A 26,648-nucleotide genomic window follows, 5' to 3' on the forward strand; every position below is an offset into this window, starting at 1 on the left:
TATTCTACTGTCATTAAGCTGCACCTTGAAGCCGCTATTGCCTGTCTGCATAGAAACTGTCACTATGGCTCAGGTATCCATAGAACCAGCCGTGTGGAAAACAATAGGCTCAGCTCCAAGAGCTTTCAGCTTCTGGCTCCCATACACCCTAATGAACCAGGGATCATAGAAAACACGGATATGTAACATCTGTGCCAAATGCAAGATTAGGAACTATACACAGTCAATTGATTAGCTGCTTATGAATAAGCAGTTGGATAACAAGTTACAGGACAATGTAATTATGCTGGCACGATTGCCTAAAATCTCTCTTCATCACGACAGGGTGTTGTCAATTGGTCTATTTTTGGTTATATTGTGTTCTATATTACAGTTTGTGTATCACGTGCCCGATGAAGGGGCTCTGCATGGCTCCGAAATGCGGCTATACTTTGCTGTGATGTGATCGCTCGATAAATCAGTGAATTCTCTTATGGAGTTTTCTGGTGTGCTGATGACAAATTCCTTCATCTAAGTAACAGACACCATAAGCAGTAGTGTATTTAGGTTTTGTGCTGCCCGAGGCCTGACTTAACTCAGGCACCCCCTAATTTTAATATGACCCACCCCTTCCTGACAAGGTCACACCCTTTTCTGTTTAAGACCCACCTTGAAATTTTTGGGTGGTGACACTAGTTTCTGAAGGTGGGGGGAGGGGGGGTGTAGTGGATTCCCTTAATTTGCATAGATTTCCTCCCACTTCCTGTTTGGCTATGGGGCAGGAAGTGAAGAGAAAACTCTGCAATGGGACAGGCATAGGCGTGCGCACATAGGGTGTAAGGTGTGCCTGGGCACACCCTAATCACCCTGTACTATGCAGATTCCCCCTGCTGCCTGGCTGCAGAGAAAGGGACTGGGGAATCTCTGTCCTCAGTCCCTTTCTCTGTCTCAAAAGTTAGACATCAGGGGTCTGTTTAGACCACTGATATTTCACCAAAGCCCCCAAACAGGGCTCCTAAAAAAACTAATAATAAAAATAAAATTGTAAAAAAAAAATACAAATAAAGATAAACTACTGACACCGATCTCTGCCCTGCTGACAAAGCCCTACTGACTTGCCCACTGCCATATACGTTATATTACACACGCATGTGTGTTTGAGCTTTGGTGTGCACACCCTAATGCAATAGGCTGCGCACACCTATGGGGACAGGGATGGTAAAAAATAAACTGACAGGGACTATAACCCTCCCTTACTCTATCCAAAATGAAAACAAAAAAGTGTTACCTATAGCTCTACTTTAGGAACAAAATTTCGGATAATTTTATGGAGAGGACCAAGAAGATATAAACATGCCAATGGTACAGCAGGAAACATAGCACATAGGACAGTTAAAATTAGAAGCAGCAGCTCCCCCTGCACAGTTGCGGAATGCCGGCCGCCCGCATACCAAAAGCAGTGTGGCCGCTTTATGGGGGTGCTAGACTAATTTGCCTCTCAGTCCAGTCTACCCCATAACACACTAATAGTGTAGAGCAAGCAGGCAGGGACTCTTTCCGCGCTGCCCCCCTGCAAAGTGATGGCCTGGGCCTTGTTGGCATAGGCCAGGATACAGCGTTGACCATAACACATGTCATTTTTTTGTTCTGCTTCAAAGGGTAACTCCATCTTCGTGGGAAAACATTGCAAATAAAAAAAATATATATTATATATACAAATACTACACAAGCCATGTTGTAATTTAATGCTAATAACTGCTTCCCACCCAACCTATCGACAAATGACGGCTGGGCTGCAGCTCCCCGTAGTGGGTGGATGTCATAACATCCTCCCAGGGCCACACTACGGCATGATCTGTCACCCGCTGTAACCATCTGATGCACTGGATTACAGATCAGTTTAACGAGCTGATGTCAGTATCATGTGATCACTGTGACCAATCACAGATCACAAAACAAATTCTGATCAGATCCCCGGAGAAGTACAGTGTTACTATGGTTACACTATATTGCTCTGCGGTCACAGTATGTAAAAAAAAGTAACAAAAAAAAAAGAAAAACGAAAATTATTTAAAAACAAAAAATAAATAAAAAATAAAACCGTTTTTTTTTTACATACTGTCACCTGTCAGTGTCCCTGATCACAGCCACACCAGTTACATGATGATGCTGTACTGCACTGGTTACAGTATGCAAAAAATAAATAAAAAAAATTGTGAAAAAAAATACTTATTTCTTCATTTTCCAAAACATTTTGACAAAATTACAACGTCAAAAAACTCGCCGTGCCTCTTATTAAATACCTTAGACCGCATTTCCAAAAAATGGGTAGTTTGGGGGATATTTGTAATGTCCTGGCATTTTCGGGCCTCAAGAAATTAGATTGACCGTCATTTCATGAGAATTGGTACATTTTCTGATATTTATACCATGGTTTGTGACTTTTACACTGACTAAATAATATACACGGTTTGTGTTATTTTCACCAAAGAAATGTAGAAGTATATATGTCGGACTAAATTTATGAAGATCTAATCTAACAGAAATTAAGAAAAAATTATATATTTTTTCAAAATTCAGTCTTTTTTACTTTATTTAGCAAATAATAAAAAAAACTGTGGTGATTAAATAGCACCAAAAGAAATCTCTATCCGTGTAAAAAAATGATTGTAAAAAAAAAAAAAAAACCTGCATTTGGGTACAACGTTGCATGAACGTGCAATTGCCAAAGTGTAACAGGCGCTGAAAGCTAAAAATTGACAGGAAAAGGGTAAAAGTGTCCGGTATTGAAGTGGTTAAAATACGGTCCTTCCTCTTCAATCTACAGTCGTTGTAATTTCCTGTGAGATTCAATTTAATACGGCACCCTGGTTGTGTTCTGTACACGAGGGGAAATGTAATTTCCTGCTTGTGCGATTGGCTCACTGATTTTCCCAGAGGTCTGCACCAAGTCAGATTTTAGGTCTCCACTACAATAGAAACTTTAAATTTGGCAAGTTACTCTCCAGGGGTTAAATATTTCTAAAAAGGACGCTGACCCTACAGCTTTACTCATTAGAGCACAGATAGCACCAGGTGATTATAATGAACCAGAAGCTCCTATTCAGAATCAGCCTGCACAGACCATGGCGAGACAGCCAACTCTTCAGAGCAACATTTAGAAATCTAACACAAATTTGGTTACAATCCCTACAATGTACATCGTGACTTCCTGCCCAGTATCCAAAGTGGAGGAGGATTTAATTTCCTCTCCTCTGCGCCTAGTGCTCTTCACAATGGTCCACCCACCTCCTTTATCTTCTCCGGGCCTCCAGCATGCAAGGAAGAAAGGAACTAATGTGTAAGGTGAGGCCAAGGGTAGGCCAGATTGATGCAGAATGTGTAGACAGTGTCATGAGGGAGCTGGACACAGTCACTGCAGGAGGGGCTCAAGCCTTGACTTTTAGTCCTTCCATTTTTTTGGGATGTGACCCGCCAAAAGTGAAGGTCCTAGAATGAACCCCTCAGAGCCGAGAATGTGACACCCCCTTCCCAATTAATGAAAGACTACAGGTCCCAGCATGAACCCATGAGATCTAAGGGATTAAATCCTTAGCTCTCAGGGGTTCATGTTGAGACTTGTAGTCCTTCAATTTTAGAGGGAGTCACATCCTTAGATCTAAGGGGTTTATGCTGGAACTTATCCTTCCCTTTTAGGGATGTGACCCCCCCAAAGTGAAGGACTACAGGTCCCAGCAAGAGCCCCTCAGATGCGAGGATGTGACATGCCCCCCCCCCCACCCCCCAACTAGTAAAAGAACTACAGGTTACAGCTTGAACTCTTGATGTCAAAGGGTGTGACCCCCAAAAATGAAGGACTGCAGGTCCCAGCAGGAGCCCCTCATGGCTGAGGATATGACACGCCCCCACAACTAGTCAGCTGGTGAAGGACTACAGGTCCAGCATGAACCCGTGGGATCTCATGGGTTCATGCCGACCTGTAGTCCAATTTTGAAGGGAGTCACATCCATTAAACAGGATGGGGTGGGGCAAATTTACATGGAGAGGGGGGGGGGGTTAGATGCCGATTTTAGTCTTGCCTAGGGCAGCACAAAACCAAAATACACCACTGGACACACCCACCCTAACAATGAGCCGATGATGGAATCAGTCACTCTTTTCACTCCTGTGTGGCTATCTTTACCATAGAGCGCTAGGAGGAAGTGACATCACTGGATGGGCAGAAATACAACCCCCGGTGTGCAACCCGGAGTGGTGGGGAAGGAGTGACAGATTCCATTGTCGGCTTTTATTTTGAAAGCATATTTTTTGTAAAGGGTTGTCCCCAGGGGTCAAGTCCTGGGGAAAAAAGTGTGGGAACTCCCACCCAAGATCCACTCCCCCATGAAAAAAAAAATGATACGCTCATATGCATAATTACTAAACCACATGTTTTTTTTTTTCGATGTGAAGATACAGGAAGCGGCCAGTAACATAAAGGATTACTAAGGTTTGCCTGCCCCTGACAGTGACTAGAGCTGGGCATCGCCGCTTAGTGAAGGATTGGCTCGGACGGCTCGGCTGCTCTAGTTCTGCAAAGGGAACCGAGTTCCTGCTGTGAAAAAAGTGCAGGAACTCCGTTCCCACGCGTTCCCGCAGGACTTGAGCCCTGGTTGTCCCTGAATGGCAGTTTACAAATGTGGTCACGCTAGTAACAGGCGTCTCCTACCTTGATGGACCTCCTGACTTCAGCAAATTTACAAAACTCCTCAACATTTCTACTGTCTGCCTTGAGCCTAGCAAGCACACTTCATATATGAAATTATTGAATTTTCCTACAAATTCATCTGTGGATAGCGTTGCCTGGGGATATTGCTACCCGATGACATATGGCCAGCATGCTCTCTAAATATAATAACTGAATTAAGGATTAAACCAAATTATTTCATTTTCAGTGCTTTAAACCTTAAGCTCTTCTGCTGTCCCTGACTGCAGGCTTATAACACAGACACAACTTCCCCAGCGGGGAGAGAGATGAAAGCCGTGCAGCAGAGGGACTCCATAATATGTAGTGGGAAGCTACGCTGGATAAACAGTTTGTTTCTGTTTGCTTCCAGCCGGTATTGGATCATAATTGTATAGATGGATTCTCTAGTGATGTTCCCAAAGCCCAAAGCATCTATTATGTATGAATATATAATTATCAGAATCACATATTAGAGGCTCTGCTAATCTACTAATGGCCTTTCAAGGTGCGTTTAAATCCTTGGCTTAAACATCCAATTGAATTAGGATTTTTGCTGGGTACAGTTAGAGATAGACGGCAACACAGGTTTAGAAAACACACCAGATATTAGAAACATAAATCTGTTATTCATTTTAAGATAGCACATTGTAATATTATCGCTATAAATAAGATGCAGCAAAAAAAGAAAAAACAGGATTTTTTAAAGCAGATTTAAAACCCAAAACTTAATTTTTTATGGATTCTAGAAAGGTTAGGATACTTTATGTTGTTTGTGTGATTATTTGTCCTGGTGGTCATGGAGACTAGAAAAGAAAAAATGCTAAATTTGGGTAGATCATAGTTTGAAGCGATTTCTTACTTCCTGTAGAGCAGGGGTCTCAAACGCAAATTACCTGAGGGCCACAAGACAAGTTTTCATATGCCATGGGGGGCTGCATGCAAACTTTCAAACTTCAAAAACAACAGTACTGGTGTCAGCGAACACATTATTAACCCCCAGCACTGGTGTAAGTCAGGGTTTGACAAATTTGCTTGGAATCTAGGAGCCAGCTAAAAAAGTTAGGAGCCAGGAAACGCACCCCGTCCCGACGGGCTTGCGCGCAGAAGCGAACACATACGTGAGCAGCACCCGCATATGTAAACGGTGTTCAAACCACACATGTGAGGTATCGCCGCGATTGGTAGAGTGAGAGCAATAATTCTAGCTCCTCTGTAACTTAAAACATGCAACCTGTAGATTTTTTTAAACGTCGCCTATGAAGATTTTAAAGGGTAAAAAAGTTTGTCGGCATTCCACAAGCGGACACAATTTAGAAGCGTGACATGTTGGGTATGAATTTACTCGGCGTAACATTATCTTTCATAATATTAAAAAAAATGGGGATAACTTTACTGTTGTCTTATTTTTTTATTCAAAAAAGTGTAATTTTTTCCCAAAAAAGTGCGCTTGTAAGACCGCTGCGCAAATACGGCTAAACAGAAAGTATTGCAACGATCGCTATTTTATTCTCTAGGGTGTTAGGATAAAAAATATATATAATGTTTGGGGGTTCTAATTAGAGGGAAGAATATGGCAGTGAAAATAGTGTAAAATGACATTAGAATTGCTGTTTAACTTGTAATGCTTAACTTGTAATACCAACGGCCACCACCAGATGGCGCCAGCTCACATCTGGTGGTAATAACTTGTAATACCAACGGCTCACCACCAGATTTGCTCACCTCACTTCCACCCTGCCTGCGGGCCATTTATAACTGGTCCGCAGGCCGCAAATGGCCCGCGGGCCGGTACTTTGAGACCACTGCTGTAGAGGCTACAGGATAGAAAGTGGAGGGGAACTAGGCTGCATTCACACCTAAACCTTTTAATCGCTTTTTCTGGCGTTTTTTCGTGTTTGTATGCAGCGTTTTTGGCCTTTTTTTTATTAGCCAATAGAGAAAACTTATCTGTTGCTTCATTTGTTGCTAGGTATTTCAGCTTTGTTGGCTTTTCCATTAGCTTTATTTTTTTTTATTCTTTATTTATTATAATGTTTTTTCGTTAGGGTAAGGGCTGGGAGTTCAGTTTAGGATTCGGAGTTGGGATTATCTATTATTTTATTTATTATACGAATAATAAATGAATAAAATGTAAAATCCACAAATAAATAAAAATAAATTGAAATAGAATTCATGTAAATAAATAAAATGAATACCAAGTAACAGTAAATAAATAATTAACCCTTATGTCGCGTACACACGATCGGAAAAAAAGAGTGGATTTTTTCTGACGGAATGTTGGCTCAAACTTGTGTTGCATACACACAATCACACAAATCTTGTCGTAAATTCCGACCGTCAAGAACGCAGTGACAACACGTACGATGAGCCGAGATCAATGAAGTTCAATAGGCAGTTCGGGGTCCTCTGCTTGATTCTGAGAATGCGTGTTTTTTTGCGCATTGGAATTGCATACATTTTCCGATAGGAATGTTTCTGTCGGAAAAATTGAGAACCTGCTCTTAATCTTTTGTTGGTGGAAATTCCGACAGCAAATGTCCTATGGAGCATACACACGGTCGGCATTTCCAACCAAAAGCTCACATCGGACTAACCCAAAATAAATTATTATTAATGTATTTTTGTTATTATTAATATTATTGTATTTAATACTCATGGTTAGAGGTCAATTATTTATTAACGTATGATTACATATAATTCATTGATTTGACTTATCTATGATTTTTAGTTATTTGTGTATTTTACATTTATTTATTCAAATATTACCATTTTATTTTTTACCCTTTTAATTTGAGCCGAAAATTGCGCAAAAAGGCGCGAGTGGCACGTTTCCATAAATTTCTATGGGAATACAAACGCGGCAAAAATGCCCAAATCTGCCCGATTCGAGCGACAAAAAAGCTTCATAACTTGTTTGAGCTTCAGGCGTTTGACTTCAGGTGACATGGAGTGGAGATGTGAACCATCTCCATAGAGAATAATAGATTTTTTCTCCTCCAGTGTTTTTGAGCTTCAAGCTTAGAGGACATTAGAGGAAGAAGAAAGGACAGTAATACAGGTGGCAAATAAGGTTACCATTTTTTACTTAATTTAAATAAACAAATAAAAAATGTTTTCCTTCTTAAAGTGGAGTTCCACCCATAAATATAACATTACATCAGTAGTTTTAAAAAAAATGTCATTAGTCCTTTAAGAAAAAATGATATTTTTTTTTTTAGATGCCTTCAAAGTGTTGTTGCTAGGCAGAATAGTTAATCTTCCCTCTTCCTGCACCTAGGTGCTTAAGCTTCCTAACCTACACCGCACAGACTCCTGGGAATGTAGTGGGTGTAACTTTCCAGGAGTCTGTGCATTCCCCAGTCTCCAAGAATCATGCGACTTGGACAGTACAGGCGCTGAAACCTGATCTGAAACCTATTACACTGCTTGTGCAGCACTGAGCATGTGCGAGATCTGCAAGGCTGAAATCCAGGAAGTCATACAGGCTGGCTTCATGATGCCCACACTTAAGATGGCCCCAGTCAATTTCTATTTTATAAAGTGTCTAAATGCTGTAACAACCTAACAAAACGGACCTTAGTTTACAGACTAACTTTACTAGAATACATTAAGCTTGTGTATTACAGGGGTATTTATATTTAAAAAGTGAAATTGTGGCCGGAACTCCGCTTTAAGATAGACTTTGAATAATTTACTGAAAGTGGAGAGTGCAACATCTGGAGACTGTAATGCTACAAAAAGCTGTCAGACTACCGACGTGACAAGAGTTGGTCAAAGACCATGGACATGCCTGCAAGAGATGGTCAGAGACTAGGAACATGCTATAAGAGTTGTTAGAGACTGAAGACATGCTTCAGGAGACCGCCGACAGATTACAAAAGACTATTAGAGATGACAGGAATAGGGAAATTTAGACTACTGTCCGCAGGGATCCTGGGGGCTACAAGAAAAATTACAGAAGGGTCAGATATAGGGATGGATTGTCACATGGCCACAACCAACCCCCCTACCTGGGCAGAACAATCTCAAAGAGATGACAGAAGAATTACCCCTATCCCAAGTGATTTTTTTTTTGCAATAAATTACTTACTTAAAAAGGAACTTCACTCCCCCCATTCTGTGGTTTTTCTTTTCATCCCTTTTACCTTTTAGGCTGGGTCATATAAAAAAAAAAAAATACACTCACACATTCAGCAAATCCACTGTTTATATGCTATGATTTACCACCCCGGGCCGCACACTGGGTCCCCACCACCCAGGGCTGCACACTGGGTCCACCACCACCCGGGGACACACACTGGGTCCACCACCACCCGGGGACACACACTGGGTCCACCACCACCCCGGGACACACACTGGGTCCACCACCACCCCGGGACACACACTGGGTCCACCACCACCCCGGGACACACACTGGGTCCTCCACCACCCCGGGACACACACTGGGTCCACCACCACCCCGGGACACACACTGGGTCCACCACCTTGGGCCACACACTGGGTCCCCCACCACCCTGGGACACACACTGGGTCCACCACCACCTCAGGCCGCCCACTGGGTACATCACCACCCCGGGCCACATACTGGGTCCACCACCTTGGGCCACCTACTGGGTCCACCACCTTGGGCCACACACTGGGTCCCCCACCACCCTGGGCCACACACTGGGTTTGTATTTCTGACCAGCAGAGGGGGAAGGGTGTATTATACAGAGGGGGTTGTTAATCAGTTTCAGCTGCTTTTCTGTTAATTGAAATTAACAACAGGTGCACTAGATGGGCAACAATGAGACGACCTCCAAAACAGGAATGTTTTTTCAGGTGGAGGAGTCTGAATTTTTTTCCCCTACTCATCTTTTCTGACTTTTTTTTCACTAGTTTTGCATTTGGCTAGGGTCATTATCACTACTGGTAGCACAAGGCGATACTTGGACCCTATAAAGGGTTGCACAGGCAGTCCAACTCCTTCAGGATGGCACATCAATACGTGTCATTGCCAGAAGGTTTGCCATGTCTCCCAGCACAGTCTCAAGAGCATGGAGGAGATTCCAGGAGACAGGCAGTTACTCTAGGAGAGCTGGACAGAGCCGTAGAAGGTCTTTAACCCATCAGTAGGGTTAACAATACCCCCAACAGACTTCATGGGGGTGGCCTAAGGGCCCGGCGTCCTCTAGTGTGCTCTGTGCTCACTGCAAGACAATGTGGAGTTTGATTGTCATTTTCCATTGAACACCAGAATTGTCAGGTCCGCCACTGGTGCCCCATGCTTATCACAGATGAGCAGGATGACCCTGAGCATATGTGACAGACATGAAAGGGCCTGGAGAAGCTGCAGAGAACTTTGTGCTGCCTGTAACATTGTTCAGCATGACCGGTTTGGTGCTGGGTCAGTGATGGTCTGGGGAGGCATATGCATGGAGGGATGCACAGACCTCTACAGGCTACACAATAGCACCTTGGACCCATTGTCAGACATTACGCTGGTGCAGTGGGTCCTGGGTTCCTCCTGGTGCACGACAATGCCCAGCCTCATGTGGCGAGCGCATGCAGCCAGTTCCTGGAGGATGAAGAAATTGATACCATTGAATGGCCCCCACGCTCACCTGACCTAAATCCAAAAGAACACCTCTGGGACATTATGTTTCGGTCTATCCGGTGCCACCAGGTTGCACCTCAGTCTGTTCAGGAGCTCAGTGATGCTTTGGTCCAGATCTGGGAGGAAATACCCCAGGACACCATCCGTCACCACATTAGGAGCATGCCCTGATGTTATCAGTCATGCATACAAGCACTTGGGGGCCATACAAACTACTGAGGACCATTTTGAGTTGTTGCAATGAAATTTCAGCAAAATGGACTAGCTTGCTGCATAATTTTTTCACTTTGATTTTCGGGGTGTCTTTGAATTCAGCCCTCTGTAGGTGGATAATTTTCATTTCCATCAAAAGATGTGCCATCCTTTCATTCCTAACACATTACCCAGTCCATATCAGTATAGATCTCCAGCATGAGAGTTTTGCGTGTTGAGCAGGGCTGTGGAGTCGGAGTCGAGGAGTCGGAGTCGGGGGAAATTTTGGGTACCTGGAGTCGGAGTCGGCAAACAATGCACCGACTCCGACTCCTACTAAATTTAGATTGGAATAAAAAAAATAAAAAAAAACAAGTTTAAATGTCCCAATTCACAAAAAGTTATAATTAATGACTTCTCTACTGTAAGAATAAAGACCAATGCATGCAGTGCCTCACGTAACCGCAAAACGAACACGTTAAGTGACCGTGAAGAAGCATACTTTTCATGTGCTTCACTATATGGCACGCAACGCACAATTAGGAGCTGCAATACTTATACTTTCCATAGTGTTGCGTTCTGCTTTTACAGGGAACGCATGTTAGAGAACCAGTAAGTGTCCAAATAAAAAAATTCCAACAGGAGTTTTATAAAGCACTAAAAGAAGTTGAAAAGTATGATCGCTCATCAAAACTTACTGTTGAAGAAGCCATCCTTGTTTATCCAAAGTCAGTGTCAAAAGATTATTTTCAGCCCTAAAAATAATAAAGTCTGACTTAAGAGCCTCTATGAAAGAGGATCTGGCAGAGGCAATTCTCTTCCTTAGAACTCTACATTGAATTGATTTGCATTTGCTAAGCCTATAACTACATTTCAAGATTAATATAAACCATTTCTAGGTTTTACAGATTTTGTTTTTGGTTCATTATAGATAAGCTTTGTTTTTGTTCTAAAACAACCAAATAATGTGGTTTGTATTTTAGAACTGGTAAAGATCCTGTTCCTGATGTTTATGCCTGCTGCTACTATCCAGCCACTTGATTGTTTTCATTGTTTGTCTTTTGCTTAAACTGTGCAATACAGTAGACTGTTGGCTTCCCAGCCAGTAGTCCTGTGGTAGGTTGCGTTTCTTTGCCTCAAGGAATGTATAAAATACATTTGCATATTAATACAGAGGAGTCGGAGAGTCGGAAGTACATAAAACTGAGGAGTCGGAGTCGGAACATTTATCTACCGACTCCACAGCCCTGGTGTTGAGATCTGATATGTTTTCAAAGTGTTCCTTTAATTTTTTTGAGCAGTGTAGTTTTGTCTGCTGCAATTCAGTTTATAGGTCCTCTCTCCACACCCCCTGAATGATCAGTGAAAGGAGTAGCAGACCAATTGGCTTCTTCATCACTCTCCTATCATCATGTTTCTTGCACTGTAGCACTAATGATTTCCCCATCTCTTTATGTACCCGAGACAGGACACAAAGATGGTGATCTTCCCATTGAGGACACTGACTGCAATAAAAACCCGGAACAGAAATTGAAGATAGCCATCCAGTAATGAGGAGTTCCATAGAGACCAACATTTTGGGACACAGAAGGTAGCAGGCAAAAACACGAGAGGTTGAGACCAGGGGCATGCATATACCCCCTGGGCTGCTCTAATATGCTCTACAAAGGCTGCCAGCTCAGAACCACACATGCGCAGTTTTTAAGCTGGCCGAGTGCAGCAGCTAAATCCAGTATAGTGAGCCAGCGTCTCAGGGCCAACAGTCTTGTTACACAGAGCCCAGCCCCTCCCTCCCCCACTTGATTACCTCGCAAAGGCTGGACCTGCTCTCTATCTCTTTCCCCACCCACACTCCAGGCAGCCTGTGTGTTGTCTGTGAAAGATGTGTGGGCAGGAAAGTTAAATCTGGAAAGTCGGCAGTGAGTCTCCTGGGAGGCTGGGACCGTCCAAGTAAGTGAGCTCCTCCTCCTCTCTCCCTCTCTGCAGCTAAAACATTGTTTTGTTTTTCTAGAAGCCTGTAACACTACCTTGCCCTCCTAGGTGTTTATGATGTGGGCTCACACTGGCATGCTGTGGTTTGTCTGCAGTGCTGGTGTACTGGCAGTCTTCCTGCATGTTGCCCCAATTCCCATAGAGGTTGCACATTTTTACTGCATGTTCTGAAAGTGCACAAAATGTCCTGCATGCTGCATCTTTGGTGCAATTCCAGAAAATGCAGCAGAAATTTGCAACCTAAAAGAAGTCTGAGGGACTATGACTGTGGAAAACTGGCAGTACACCAGTGTGAGCCCAAAGACTTGCAGCAGGAACTGCCACTCCACTGAAAAGTGACAGGCAGAGGAGGTGATATCACATTTCATCCCTGCCTGTTTTAACACCGTAAATGCCAATCCATCCAAGTAATGGCACGGTTCGTTTGAACTCCACTTTATTTCCATTACTCTCTGTAGGTATTAGATGCGCTCTCACCTTATTGTTTGCGCATCCAATACCTAAAGAGTTCTGGAAATAAGGTGGAGTAAAAAGTGAATTTTTACACCCAAGTGGAGCACCCCTTTCAGAAGGTTTGAGGATATTATTAAACCCAAAGACTGGTGGACTTAGGCCACCATAGACAGATTGAAATTCTGCTGGTTCAGCAGAAAATTCAATCTATGTGCAGACTGGTTGTACAGAATGCAATCTATCAACTGACTTCAGTACAACCAGCGTGTCTTTTTTTTTTCGCGATCACTGCTGGCTGCTATAGCTGCCAGCAGTGATCACTGTATTCTGATGCCTGGAAAACTTTCACCCCCACAGCGAGTGACCGCTTTGCACTGAGGGCAATATGGTGCGGTCCCTCTCACTCTGCGCAGACAGTGGCAAGCGGGCCCCCTCACTCTGCGCAGACAGTGGCAAGCGGTCCCTCTCACTCTGCGCAGACAGTGGCAAGCGGTCCCTCTCACTCTGCGCAGACAGTGGCAAGCGGTCCCTCTCACTCTGCGCAGACAGTCTCCCCCTCTCTCTCTTTGTGTGGGGAATGTGGTGTAGATGGAAGGTGAGCTGATTCGGTGGTTAAATAGGCCACTTGACTGGACTTGCCCCCCAGGCCTAAGGCTACCAGCCCTCCCCTGGTTGAGACATACACCCCTAGATCTATAAATACACTCAGTTATGGTGCCATTAAGCAGGTCGATTTAGGACCAACCATCAACCTGTTATGCAAATATGCTCATTCCAGGTCCCCCACAAATAAATAGGCTGCATTGTAATATTGGAGGTAAACCCGTAAACAAACCCTGCATTCAACCCTGGAAGCTCTGTTATGTAGATTCTAACCAGAGCTCAGCGAGGACGAGCTCTGGACAACCACCCCCCAGGGTTTTTAAGGAGGTGTAAAGTTTAAGGTTGCAATAGCAAAAATAATAAATACATATTTTCCTGCACAATGCTACAAATGGCTTCGGTTGGAAAGTATTACCAAACTCCCAGCACTTACAACTAAACCAAAGCTTACCACAAAACCAACCTCCAAAACTTTTTGAAAGTTGGTTGTGGTCAGGGCCGCTGATAGGCCAGTACAGCTGGCCCTGTTGTACCGGGCCCGGCAAGCAGGGGGCCCGGGCAGCCTTGACAGTCAGAACGAATTGTTATATAAAAAAAAAAATAAACAAAAAAAAAAAAAACCTCCACAGCCCCCCTGACCGCTAGTCATCCGTCCCCCCCCCCCCGTGCTTTGTACGTTATTTTTTAAGTAGGCGGCAGCGCCAGCAGGACGGGACTATTTCCTCTATTTCGGGCGCGGAACAGTATCTCTTCTCTCTTCCGCGCCCGCTCCGGCTCTGCTGAATCTAGTCCCGGCCAGCTTGTCCTTCCCTGGCTGGCGCCGGCGCGGAGTGATTCTTCTCCCTCCACTGTTCTCCGCCCGACAGCTTCCTAGTCCCGCCCGGCGTGATGTCATTTACATGCCGGAAGGCGGGATGAGAGAGAGCCGAGGAGAGGCTGCCTGCAAAGACCTACGAGGAGCCAGTGAAGCCCCATGCAACAGTGGAGTGCAAGTAAGTTTGCAGAGGGCGGCTAAAAACCTTACATAGGCAGTGTTAAACTTGTCACAGTGGCTTTGTTATGTTAACTGCCTGCCCTGAAGTGATTAACACTTTGGGGGGGGGGGGGGGGTTACTTCAATGGTATTTTCAATATGCAGCATGGAGGGGGTTAATGTACTGCCACTGATGCATTGATGACCAGTGGCAGTTAATTTAACCCCTCTGTGCTGCATTAGTGACACCAGTGTCAGTGTTTATTTCCCCTATGTGGTGCAGCATGAAAGGGTTCATAAACACTGGTGTCACTAATGCAGCACAGAGGGGTTAAATTAACTGCCACTGGTCACCAATTTATCAGTGACCAATGGTGTATTCGATACTGCCCACCTCCATACACTCCGCACCCTCTCATGTACATACCACCCCCTCCATACACTCCACACCCTCTCATGTACATACCACCCCCTCCATACACTCCGCAACCCTCTCATGTACATACCACCCCCTCCATACACTCCGCACCCCTCTCATGTACATACCACCCCCTCCATACACTCCGCACCCCTGTCATGTACATACCACCCCCTCCTTACACTCCGCAACCCTCTCATGTACATACCACCCCCTCCATACACTCCACACCTTCTCATGTACATACCACCCCCTCCATACACTCCGCAACCCTCTCATGTACATACCACCCCTCCATACACTCCGCACCCCTCTCATGTACATACCACCCCCTCCATACACTCCGCACCCCTCTCATGTACATACCACCCCCTCCTTACACTCCGCAACCCTCTCATGTACATACCACACCCTCCATACACTCCGCACCCCTCTCATGTACATACCACCCCCTCCATACACTCCGCACACCTCTCATGTACATACCACCCCCTCCATACACTCCGCACCCCTCTCATGTACATACCACCCCCTCCATACACTCCGCACCCCTCTCATGTACATACCACCCCCTCCATACACTCCGCAACCCTCTCATGTACATACCAGCCCCTCCATACACTCCGCACCCCTCTCATGTACATACCACCCCCTCCATAAACTCCGCAACCCTCTCATGTACATACCACCCCCTCCATACACTCCGCACCCTGGGTCTGGGGAAGGGCCAAGGGCGGGGCCAGGGGTGTGGCTAAAGGAGGGATCAGGGGTGGAGCTGAAGGGGGCCCCGTCAGGTATGCTGTACGGGGCCCCATGATTTCTATCAGCGGCACTGGTTTTGGTTGATGTTGTGGGAGTAGATAATTGGAAGAATTTGAAGCCAATATTTTTGATACATACTACACTATGAAGTTTTTGTGTTAACATCCCTGCTACTCTGAGAAGTGTATGAGAAGAGTTTGAACAAGTGTTGCTGACTGACCCACAATAGTCAGAAAGAGGAGACTGGATGTCCTGCCACGCATAACCCCTCTGGGGAAAGAGTTTTTTGGCTTGCTTCAATTTAACCACTTCCCCCATCTAGCGACATATCAATATGTAGCCAGACTTTTGGTGGTTATACCGAGAAGCATCATCCCAGTACCATTTTTAGAGCCGCTGCTGGGATGCCATTACAAGCAGCGGGAGGAGACGGAAATGTTTTTTTTAAAGTCCCCCAGTTCTCCCATGCTTACACGCAAAGGCGAACATACGCTTTGGTCCCACACGCATGCAAACATGTATCGCTCCACACATGTGAGGTATCACCATGAATATCAGATCATGGTCAGTAATTCTAGCACCAGACCACCTCTGTAAATCTAAAGTGGTAATCTGTAGAGGCCTTTAACCCATCGCCTATGGATAGTAAAATTTACATGGTTTGTCGCCGTTGCACGGGTGTGTGCATTTTTAAAGCGCGACATATTTGGGATCTATTTACTCTGCATAACTTCATATTTTAGAAAACAATTGGCTTAAGTATTGTGTTCTTTTGCATTACAATTCAAAAAAGTATTTTTGCTACAAAAGAAATTGCGTTTGAAAAACTGCAGTGCAAATAACGTGCGACATAAAAAAAATTTGCAAAACCCTCCAATTTATTCTCTAGAGCCTCCGCTTTTTGGGGGTGCCAAGTAATTTTCTAGCAAAAAATACTTAATTGTTTGCCAGAAAAGGCCCGGACTAGAAGTAGTTAAAGGGGTCATAATTATCTGCTAAGCCTTTTCTCCATCTATGGAGTATTGAGCACAGAGATGGCAGCACCGATTACAGATTCTTATCTTACTGTGGGGACAGGTTTTTTTTTTTTTTAACCACTTAACCCCCGAGCCTGTTTTTCAGATTTGGTGTTTACAAGACTAAAACAGTTTTTTTTTGCTAGAAAATTACTTAAAACCCCCAAAAATTATATATTTTTTTTTCTAACACCCTAGAGAATAAAATGGCGGTCATTGCAATACTTTTTGTCACACCGTATTTGCGCAGCGGTCTTACAAGCGCACTTTTTTTGGAAAAAAATCACTTTTTTTAATTAAAAAATAAAACAATAAATTTGGCCCAATTTTTTTATATATTGTGAAAGATAATGTTACGTCGAGTAAAGTGATACCCAACATGTCACGCTTAAAAATTGCGCCCGCTCGTGGCATGGCGTCAAACTTTTACCCATAAAAATCTCGATAGGCGACGTTTAAAAAATTCTACAGGTTGCATTTTTTGAGCTACAGAGTAGGTCTAGGTCCAGAATTATTGCTCTCGCTCCAACGATTGTGGCGATACCTCACTTGTGTGGTTTGAGCACTGTTTTCATATGCGGGCGCTACTCGCTTCTGCGCGCGAGCTCATCGGGATGGGGCTCTTTAAAAAAAATTTTTTTTTGTTTTCTTATTTATTATTGATTTTATAATTTTTTACACTGAAATAAAAAAAAATGTATCACTTTTATTCCTATTACAAGGAATGTAAACATCCCTTGTAATAGAAAAAAGCATGACAGGTCCCCTCATATTTAGACTTAAATGCAAGAAAAAAAAAATGGAAAATTTGTCATTTAAAAAAATGGGCGGGACTGACGTTTTGACGTCACTTCCGCCCAGCAAAGCTATGAGGACGGGTGGGGGCCATCTTGCCCTCACTCACGTCCTCACTGACTAGGAAGCAGCACCCGATCTCCTCCGCCGCTACCGACGGCTCCGGTAAGCGGCGGAGGGCGCGGGAGAGCGGCGGGAGGGGGGGACCCTCTCCCGCCACCGATGACGGCGATCTCGCGGCGAATCCGCCGCGGAGACCGCCGTTATCGTTTACCGGACCGCCCACTGAAAAGTTGGATACCTCGGTTGTGGCAGCAGCTGCTGCCGTTACCGAGATATCCATCTTTAAAAAGAGGACGTACATATACAGTGGGCGGGCGTTAACCGGTTAAGAATATTCACGTAAAAGTCACTACACTGGAATTTGTGAACTATCACAGATTTTTTTATTGGACTATTAATCTCCACTTTCATTTACATGATAACGTTTATTTATGTTTGTTGTAAGCACTGAGAGTTGGTAATATGATAACACCCCATTGTTTCATACTGAATTATTACAAACAGGTTGGGTTTTCGAACTTTTCACTATTGTTTTTAAAGGGGTTGTAAAGGTAAAAAAATTTCCCCCCCTAAATAGCTTCCCTTACCTTAGTGCAGTCCTCCTTCACTTACCTCATCCTTCAATTTTGCTTTTAAATGTCCTTATTTCTTCTGAGAAATCCTCACTTCCTGTTCTTCTGTCTGTAACTCCACACAGTAATGCAAGGCTTTCTCCCTGGTGTGGAGTGTCGTGCTCGGGTTCCTTCCTTGGACTACAGGAGAGTCAGGACGCTCTCTACATTGCAGATAGAGAAAGGAGCTGTGTGTTAGTGGGCGTCCTGACTCTCCTGTAGTCCAAGGGAGGGGGCGAGCATGACACTCCACACCAGGGAGAAAGCCTCGCATTACTGTGTGGAGTTACAGACAGAAGAACAGGAAGTGAGGATTTCTCAGAAGAAATAAGGACATTTAAAAGCAAAATGGAAGGATGAGGTAAGTGAAGGAGGACTGCACTAAGGTAAAAGAAGCCATTTAGGAAAAAATTGTACCTTTACAACCCCTTTAGGTACAGGGGAGGAAATCTAGGTTTTCTACTTTGAAATTGCCAAAACAAAGCATGCCAGGTCTTTTGGAAGAAACGGAGGATGCTTGTTGATGCCTACCCAAAAGAGATGAGTCTTTGTTAGGTCTTTATTATATAAAAGGAAAACTTAGGGAGGTATCTCACCCACAAGTCAAGAAAGTAGAAAAATATTTGTTATACAAAATTGTCGCTTTCCTTCGACCATTTTGAATATACATTAGCTTGAACGGAATTTCTTGTAGACCAAAGACCAACTGTCATATTGTGACTACCGTTGGTTGTAGGCTAGCAATAGCCAATGTGACCGTGACCAGTGTGGAATTCTGCTGCCTGTAGACACAACTTTATTATCACTTATGTGCTGCATTATATTATTGAAATGACTAACCACTTGCCTTGGACTGAATCCAAGCAATGAATACCAACATCACTAAACTGTCAGTTACTGATCAAGCCCTTGGATCCACATTGTACTGTTATGATAGCCTATTATTTGACGGATTGCCTTATTGCGATTGCTCGCTGTTATATACAATTGTGTGAACTGAACATTTTGCTAATCTATATTCATGGATGAAGACTATCTATACTGTTCTGTATAATTTTCTGCGATAGAAAATCTTTTTGCAAGTTTATTTCATTGATCAAATGAACTATAATACAATTTCTGGCTTATATCCAAAAATTAGATTCAGTATTTCTTCTCAGTGGAGAATTATTAATGCACTTTGGTGACGTCTGTAGTTACTGCTTGGGGTATCCATACGACATGGTGTAATGTATAAAAAAAAATGTATTGGCAGACCATGATTTATGGATAAACATGTTTATAGGAAAACATATGGGGATTTGTGCTATTTTTGTATAACAAGATATTTTTCATATTGCCCCTTCAGCTTTTCTTATTTAAAGGGTAACTCCACTTTCGTGAAAAAAAAAAAAAAAATAGCAAATAAAAATAAATATAGGGCCAGATTCACAGCGGAGATACGACGGAGTATCTCAGATACGCCGTCGTATCTCTCAGAGTATCTATGCGACTCATTCATAGAATCAGTTACGCATAGATAGCCCTAAGATCCGACAGGTGTAATTGTTTTGCACTGTCGGATCTTAGGATGCAATACCGCGGCCGCCGCTGGGGGGAGTTTGCGTCGTATTCCAGCGTCGGGTATGCAAATTAGCAGTTACGGCGATCCACGACGAATTTTCGCGTTCGGTACATCGTCGCTAGTATAGTTTCCCGTCGCAATTTTAGGCGTCGTTTGACCTGCCCTAACTTTAGACAGCACACGTATGTGCTGTTTAAAGTATGGCCGTCGTTCCCGCGTCGAAATTTAAAATTTTTGTTGTCTTGCGTAAAACGTCCGGGAATACGAAAGTACGCTACGCACGTCGCACATCGTCGCCGTTTGGAAAAATTACGTCACTTCGCGCAAAGCACGGCGGGAATTTCGAAACGGAGCATGCGCAGTAGATCCGGCGCAGGAGCGCGCCAAATTTAAATGGCACACGCCCATTTGAATTACGCGGGCTTACGCCGGAGGCCGCCAGCGTAGGTTTTAATTGCAAGTGCTTTGTGAATCAGGCACTTGCGATGAAAACTTGCGGTGGTGTAACGTATCTACGATACATTACGCCGCCGCTAGTCTACGTGAATCTGGCCCATAGTGCATATAATTGCGACACTAATCATATTGTAATTGAATGTTATTAAAAATGACCTTTCCTTTTCTATCTGCAGCCACTGTAATTTTCTGAGAATGCATTGTAATATGGCTACCTGGAGTTGTTCTGTACACAGAATGTGTACTGACCACCCCCAGAAACATGAACATAAATTTCCTGCTTGTGTAATTGGCTCACCAATATTCCCAGAAGTCTGCCTAAGATGCAAGTCAAATTTCAGGCATCCCCTGCAGCAAAAATTACATTTTTGGAGAGCTACTTTCAATAGGAACACTTCTAAAAGGCATGCAGGCCCAGCAGATTTCCTCATTCGTACACCCGACAGTTAAATTATGAAACCACTCCTTAGACCCACTCAGAACAGAGGCACAGAGAAACACACAGGGATTTATTCAGAACAACAAAAGTTAGCAATCTGCAACAAATTGTTATAATCCTTGCACTGTAAATAGTTTACCCAGAGGGGGATGTTTTTTTCCAACAAAAGTGGAGTTATGCTTTAACAACTTTGAAGCCATTAATTTATTTTAAAGCATGATATTAATAAACAATATAGGTATATTAAGAAAAATATTGATCAAGTTTAAGGAAAAAAAAAACTGTTCTCGCCCTCCCCCAATGTAATGGTCTTTATTCCTGCCTGTATCTCTAATGCTAGTGATTTACCACCACTTCCTGTCCTGATAACACGAGGAAGAAAAGGGAATCGACTCAATGAATCAACAACAAAAAAATGACATAACAGGATGAGAGACTGCTGCACATTGGTGTCACACTCGCCACTATAGTCCAAACTCGTTACTGTAGCAACCACAATCCACACCACAGTAGACACACCACCAGTTCCCACCATAAGGCCACCCTTCTAACAGGTTTACCAAATAGGACCCCTTTGCAAAATACGTTATGTCCCTGTGGATAGGACTGTTTTGTTGATTGTAGTTGCTCTATGGAATAAACTTGGACTATAGTAGCAACATTAGTGTGTGGCAGTCTCGCATTCCTGTGGTATGTTAGGAGTGTGGGCAGCTCTTATAGCTTTCCGGCACCCAACATTCAAGTGGCAGCGGGAAGGCTTGGCTTTGAAGCAGAGAAAAATGGGTTAGGTCATTGTGATGTAAAAGGGTTAATTTAATAAAAAGGCAAAAAGTCTGTTCATTTTCCAAGGGAAGTTGCACATTGCAAGGGAATTTTCCCCCAGATCTTTGTGAATGTGCTGGAATTTTTCCTCTACTCTTCCAGGAAACATGCAGAGATTCTCTTCTCTTCCTTTCTCAGTGGCAGAAACAAATTCAACAGGCACAGAGATAGCAATACAAATTTGACAACGATATAAACATTTCCCAATTTCAACCAAAACGTAGAATTTTTTTTTTAACAAAGTTATTTTCTAACTTGATTTTTAAAACTCACCTCCTCTTCTCGATGGTACTCAGAGATGAGATTGAAAGGGACAGTGTAGAGGGTACTGGACATTACACCAAAGAGGGAACATAAGACCAATGTAGAGTAAACATTGGGGAACAGTCCAATAAACCCGGTTCCTAGACCAAAGAGTAAATATCCAACAAAGTACAGGCCCTTTAGCCCAATATAGGGTAGAAGTGCTTTCTGGAGATCTGTAAAAAAAAAAAAGATGGAAAAATAAAAAAGTTGCGAGCACAAAGTATGACTTTTTTTTTTTACATATTTGAATATTTATTAAAGGCTTCGGCCCCGTACTCACGACCAAACATGTCTGCTGAAACTGGTCCGCAGACCAGTTTCAGCAGACATGTTCCGTCGTGTGTACAGCCGCGCGGACAGGATTCCAGCAAACAATTGTCTGACAGACCGTTTCTGAGCAGACAACTGTTTCCCGGACTTGCTTTAAAACAGTCCGCTGGAAACCTGTCCGCCCGGACATGTACGGTCGTCTGTACAGACCTACCGTACATGTCCTGCCGCCCGCCATCCCTCGCATGCGTCGAATGACTTTGACGCATGCGTGGAAGCATTTTAAAGGCAGGCCGCCCACGCCGCCGCGTCATTGTCGCGGCGACACCGCGGACACGCCCCGCGTCTGCAGACCGTTTTCATCGGACATGTCTGGCCGTGAGTACAAGGCCTTAGTCCATCTTTTCCAAAAACGGCCTATGCATGTAACGGACATCTGTAGATAAAAACAAAACTGTGCAGCTTTGACCAAAGATGATTCATGCCCTTGTTATAGGTGTAGAAAATTTACATACCTCTCAAAGCCTGGCCAAAAATGCTGATTGTCTGGTCCCTTTTATAGGTCACGCTTTGAAAGGAGTATGTGGCTTTCTATGGGAGATATTTTCGTTTCCAATATTTTTTATTGAGTTTTACCAAATAATAAAAAAAAAGGGGGATACAAAAAAAAAATAAAAAAAAAAAAAAGAGGGGAAGGGGAAAAAACAATCATAGTCATCATCTGGAGGACTAGTATGCAGGTACAAATTTTGCAGATAGAAATATAACAATAACACAACTTATGTCTTTGAGTGCTCCTACTATAATTATTTATCTGTACAGACAACTGCAGACCCAGCTCAGAATCTTTCCTTCGGAGCACTATCTAGACCCAAGGGGCCAACAGACAATAACCAACTATGGCTGATTTAGTATTGTAGCCATGGAAGTAACAATATAAATGCAGAGAAAGGGGAAGAGAGGGAAAGAGAAAAAGGAAGAGAAAGAAGAAGAGGGAAGAAGAAAGGATGGTGCATCCCTACCTTGTACCTGGCCCAGTGTTACTGAGCTATTGGTGCTCCAACAGTTGGATAACAGCAATACACGCTATTCCATATTGGGAAAACTGAATATCTATGCCTTTGGATTGAATACTAACTGTGGACTCTAATCACCATTACACACCGACAGCTTTGTCCTGCTATAAAATCAACTACAGCTGTCGCTGTGGGACTAGCTACCTGACTGAGGCTGGGTTCACACTACTACACTACTTTGATCCTACTTTGCTCTGCTACATTGGTCCTACATTTATCCTACATTGGTCCTACATCCACCCTACTTTCATGAACAGGATACTACTTTGGTCCGACTTCAATGATATTCAATGGGCCTGAAGTAGGATCAATGTAGGACCAAAAGTAGTACAGGGAGCATTTTCAAAGTCGGACCGACTTGTGTAGGATGCTACAAGACGCTCTCATAGGGAAACATTGAACACAGAGCAAAGTAGGATGAAAGTAGTGTAGTAGTGTGAACCCAGCCTCAGGCTGGGTTCACACTACTACACTACTTTCATCCTACTTTGCTCTGCTACATTGGTCCTACATTGGTCCTACATCCATCCTACTTTCATGAACAGGCTCCTACTTTGGTCCGACTTCAATGATATTCAATGGGCCTGAAGTAGGATCAATGTAGGACCAAAAGTAGTGCAGGGAGCATTTTCAAAGTCGGACCGACTTGTGTAGGACGCTACAAGACGCTCTCATAGGGAAACATTGAACACAGAGCAAAGTAGGATGAAAGTAGTGTAGTAGTGTGAACCCAGCCTAAGGCTGGGTTCACACTACTACACTACTTTCATCCTACTTTGCTCTGTGTTCAATGTTTCCCTATGAGAGCTGTCTTAACTGGTCCTACACAAGTCGGTCCGACTTTGAAAAAACTCCCTGTACTACTTTTGGTCCTACATTGATCCTACTTCCGACTTCAATGACATTCAATGGGCTGACCAAAGTAGTATCCTGTTCATGAAAGTAGGATGGATGTAGGACCAATGTAGGATAAATGTAGGACCAATGTAGCAGAGCAAAGTAGGATGAAAGTAGTGTAGTAGTGTGAACCCAGCCTATATGAATCACCTCTAACAGGGGTTTTCCTTTGGAGACCAAAGGAGGTTTCCAATTAAACCTATTTTGATAGGATAGACTTTTGTTTTGTTATGTATGGTTTATGATATTGGGATCAGGTTCTGGTCCATTGATATTACCTACATTTATTAACATTAGCCCCATTACAAGTGTGTGTATGCATGGTCAGAGCGTGATGCAGCGGCTCTTAAAATTACACAACGTTGATTCACGATTCTTTGCCTCAATTCTCAAAGATATGGGATCCTTTAATCCTGAATCGCTTTCCTGAACCACTATTAAAGGCTTCTTAGGCAACTAGTTCCTGCATGTTCGAATAATTAGCCTGCGTACCATTATTATTAATTATATACTATTACTACATGTTTTCTACGTTTAGATCCATGGTGTACCCCCCCCCCTCTTATCTTCTTCTGTATAGGATGATGTTACTTTTCTGTATTATGTTCACCTTTTCTTGTTTTTGTAAAAAATCTTCAATAAACATACAATTACAAAAAAAAAAAAAATTACACAACGTTGTCTGTTAACATTAGGCGATGTGCTTTTGACCACGAAACGCGTCGGGAGGACTCCACTGTCGCCCCATTTACATGCAAGAGCTCTTTTACTTCCAGCCAAATGTAAGTTTGTTAGCTGTGAATAAATACGTATTTTTTCTTTTATACGGAGTTACGCTATGTGGCCACTTCTCTTTATTTTTCCCTATGCACCACTAACACACTGAGCCAATTGGTTTTGGGATACCAACATCAGTATAGCTTCCGGCTTACTCTTTGGGACCTATTCCATATAAGGACCTACCCACCAGTTGGACCTACGCTTCCTGCCAAGGATTGCTGTTTGACAATCGTCATATAAAGCCTTGACTGACCTCTTTTGGCATATGCCACCAGTGGTCAACAAGTTCCGGTAAGCCTGCACTTTTTCCGGTGATGGGATTGTCACGTTAAAGGAGTCACGCTTTCTCCATTTATTCACTGTTTCACTTGAATGACTTGTGGATGTTGATGAACTTTGCTATATACATCGGATCATCACACTTAGGAGTTTTGTTGGACTCTGTTTTTATGTTTGATACCACCTTAGGTGCATCAGTTCACGTGCCAGTCGGCACTGTTGTCACTCCTCGCCACAGAGGAATCTCACATGTTTCACAATTTGTGTCTAACATTTATTAATGTTATATGTGTTTTATTTTTTACTATACACATTTTTTGGTATTTTGATATTCATTTATTAATTTTAGCGCTACACATACGTATTTCTTGGTTGTTTTGCTTTTTTGAATGAGCCGTGTCAGCAGCTACCATTTACGCACACCTGGCAGCGCAGGGTATCCACTCTCTTTCTGTCTGTTAACATTATCCTGGTGTTGGTGGTGGGTACCTGGTCTTGGCCGCCTTTTTTATATTAAATAATTTTTCTAACAAAAATGTATTCCATATTAGGCAACATGGTCTGCCTGTGTCTCTTCACGGTGGGAATCCTTCCCCTGCAACTCTTTTTTACAATGCAATGACCAGGCAAGGGGTTGTCTTTTGTGCTTTATTGCTTGTTGAACCCCGTCTACTCTCTACAGGGTAACTTCCCTCTTGCTAAAGACTACTGGAGTAGACACTCCCGGGGCTCCAGCAACAGGAAGATGCCAATACAGCAGCACTGGAGCAATATCTCAGGAGGTTAAAGCAGTGGACAGTCAATAGGATCTTACATCCAAGCCTAAACTCACAGGCCCAGATTCACGTACAACGGCGTATCTTTGTGCGGGCGTACCGTATCCTATTTACGTTACGTCTTCGCAACTTTTACAGGCAAGTGCCATATTCTCAAATTAAATTTGCGGCGGCGTAGCATAAATAGGCCGGCGTAAGCCCGCCTAATTCAAATGTGGTAGATGTGGGCGTGTGTTATGTTAATTTTAGGTGACCCCACATAAATGTAGTTTTTTACGAACGGCCGTGAAAGTATCCCAGTGCGCATGCTCCAAATTAACCCGCAAGAAGCCAATGCTTTCGACGTGAATGTAAAATGACGCCCAGCCCTATTCGCGAACGACTTACGCAAACAACGTAAAATTTTCTAAATTCGGCGCGGGAACGATGTCCATACTTAACATTGGTACGCCGCATGTACGCCTCCATATAGCAGGGGTAACTTTACGCCGGGAAAAGCCCAACGTAAACGGCATATCTGTACTGCATCGGCTGGGCGTACCTTCGTGAATTGGCGTATCTAGCTGATTTACCTTTTTTTTAGGCGTAAATCAGCGTACACGCCCCTAGCGGCCAGCGTAAATATGCAGTTAAGATCCGACGGCGCAAGAGACTTACGCCGGTCGGATCTAATACAAATCTATGCGTAACTGATTCTAAGAATCAGGCGCATAGATACGACGGCTCAGACTCAGAGATAGGACGGTGTATCTGGAGATACGCCGTCGTATCTCCTTTGAGAATCTGGGCCACAATGTCCCAATG

The 26,648-nt window shown here is 43.5% G+C and overlaps 1 protein-coding gene across 1 annotated transcript in view; it reads right to left on the minus strand.

Annotated features, from left to right (window-relative positions):
• SLC45A2 (solute carrier family 45 member 2) overlaps positions 1-26,648 on the minus strand; it is a 185,660-nt gene that overhangs the window by 41,323 nt on the left and 117,689 nt on the right. Inside the window, exon 6 of the mRNA XM_040338118.1 lies at positions 21,734-21,939. Within this exon, the coding sequence (XP_040194052.1) occupies positions 21,734-21,939 (206 nt within the window). The remainder of the gene's footprint in view (positions 1-21,733; positions 21,940-26,648) is intronic.

This window comes from Rana temporaria, chromosome 1 (genome assembly GCF_905171775.1).
Source record: "Rana temporaria chromosome 1, aRanTem1.1, whole genome shotgun sequence".
Taxonomy (NCBI): Eukaryota; Metazoa; Chordata; class Amphibia; order Anura; family Ranidae; genus Rana; species Rana temporaria.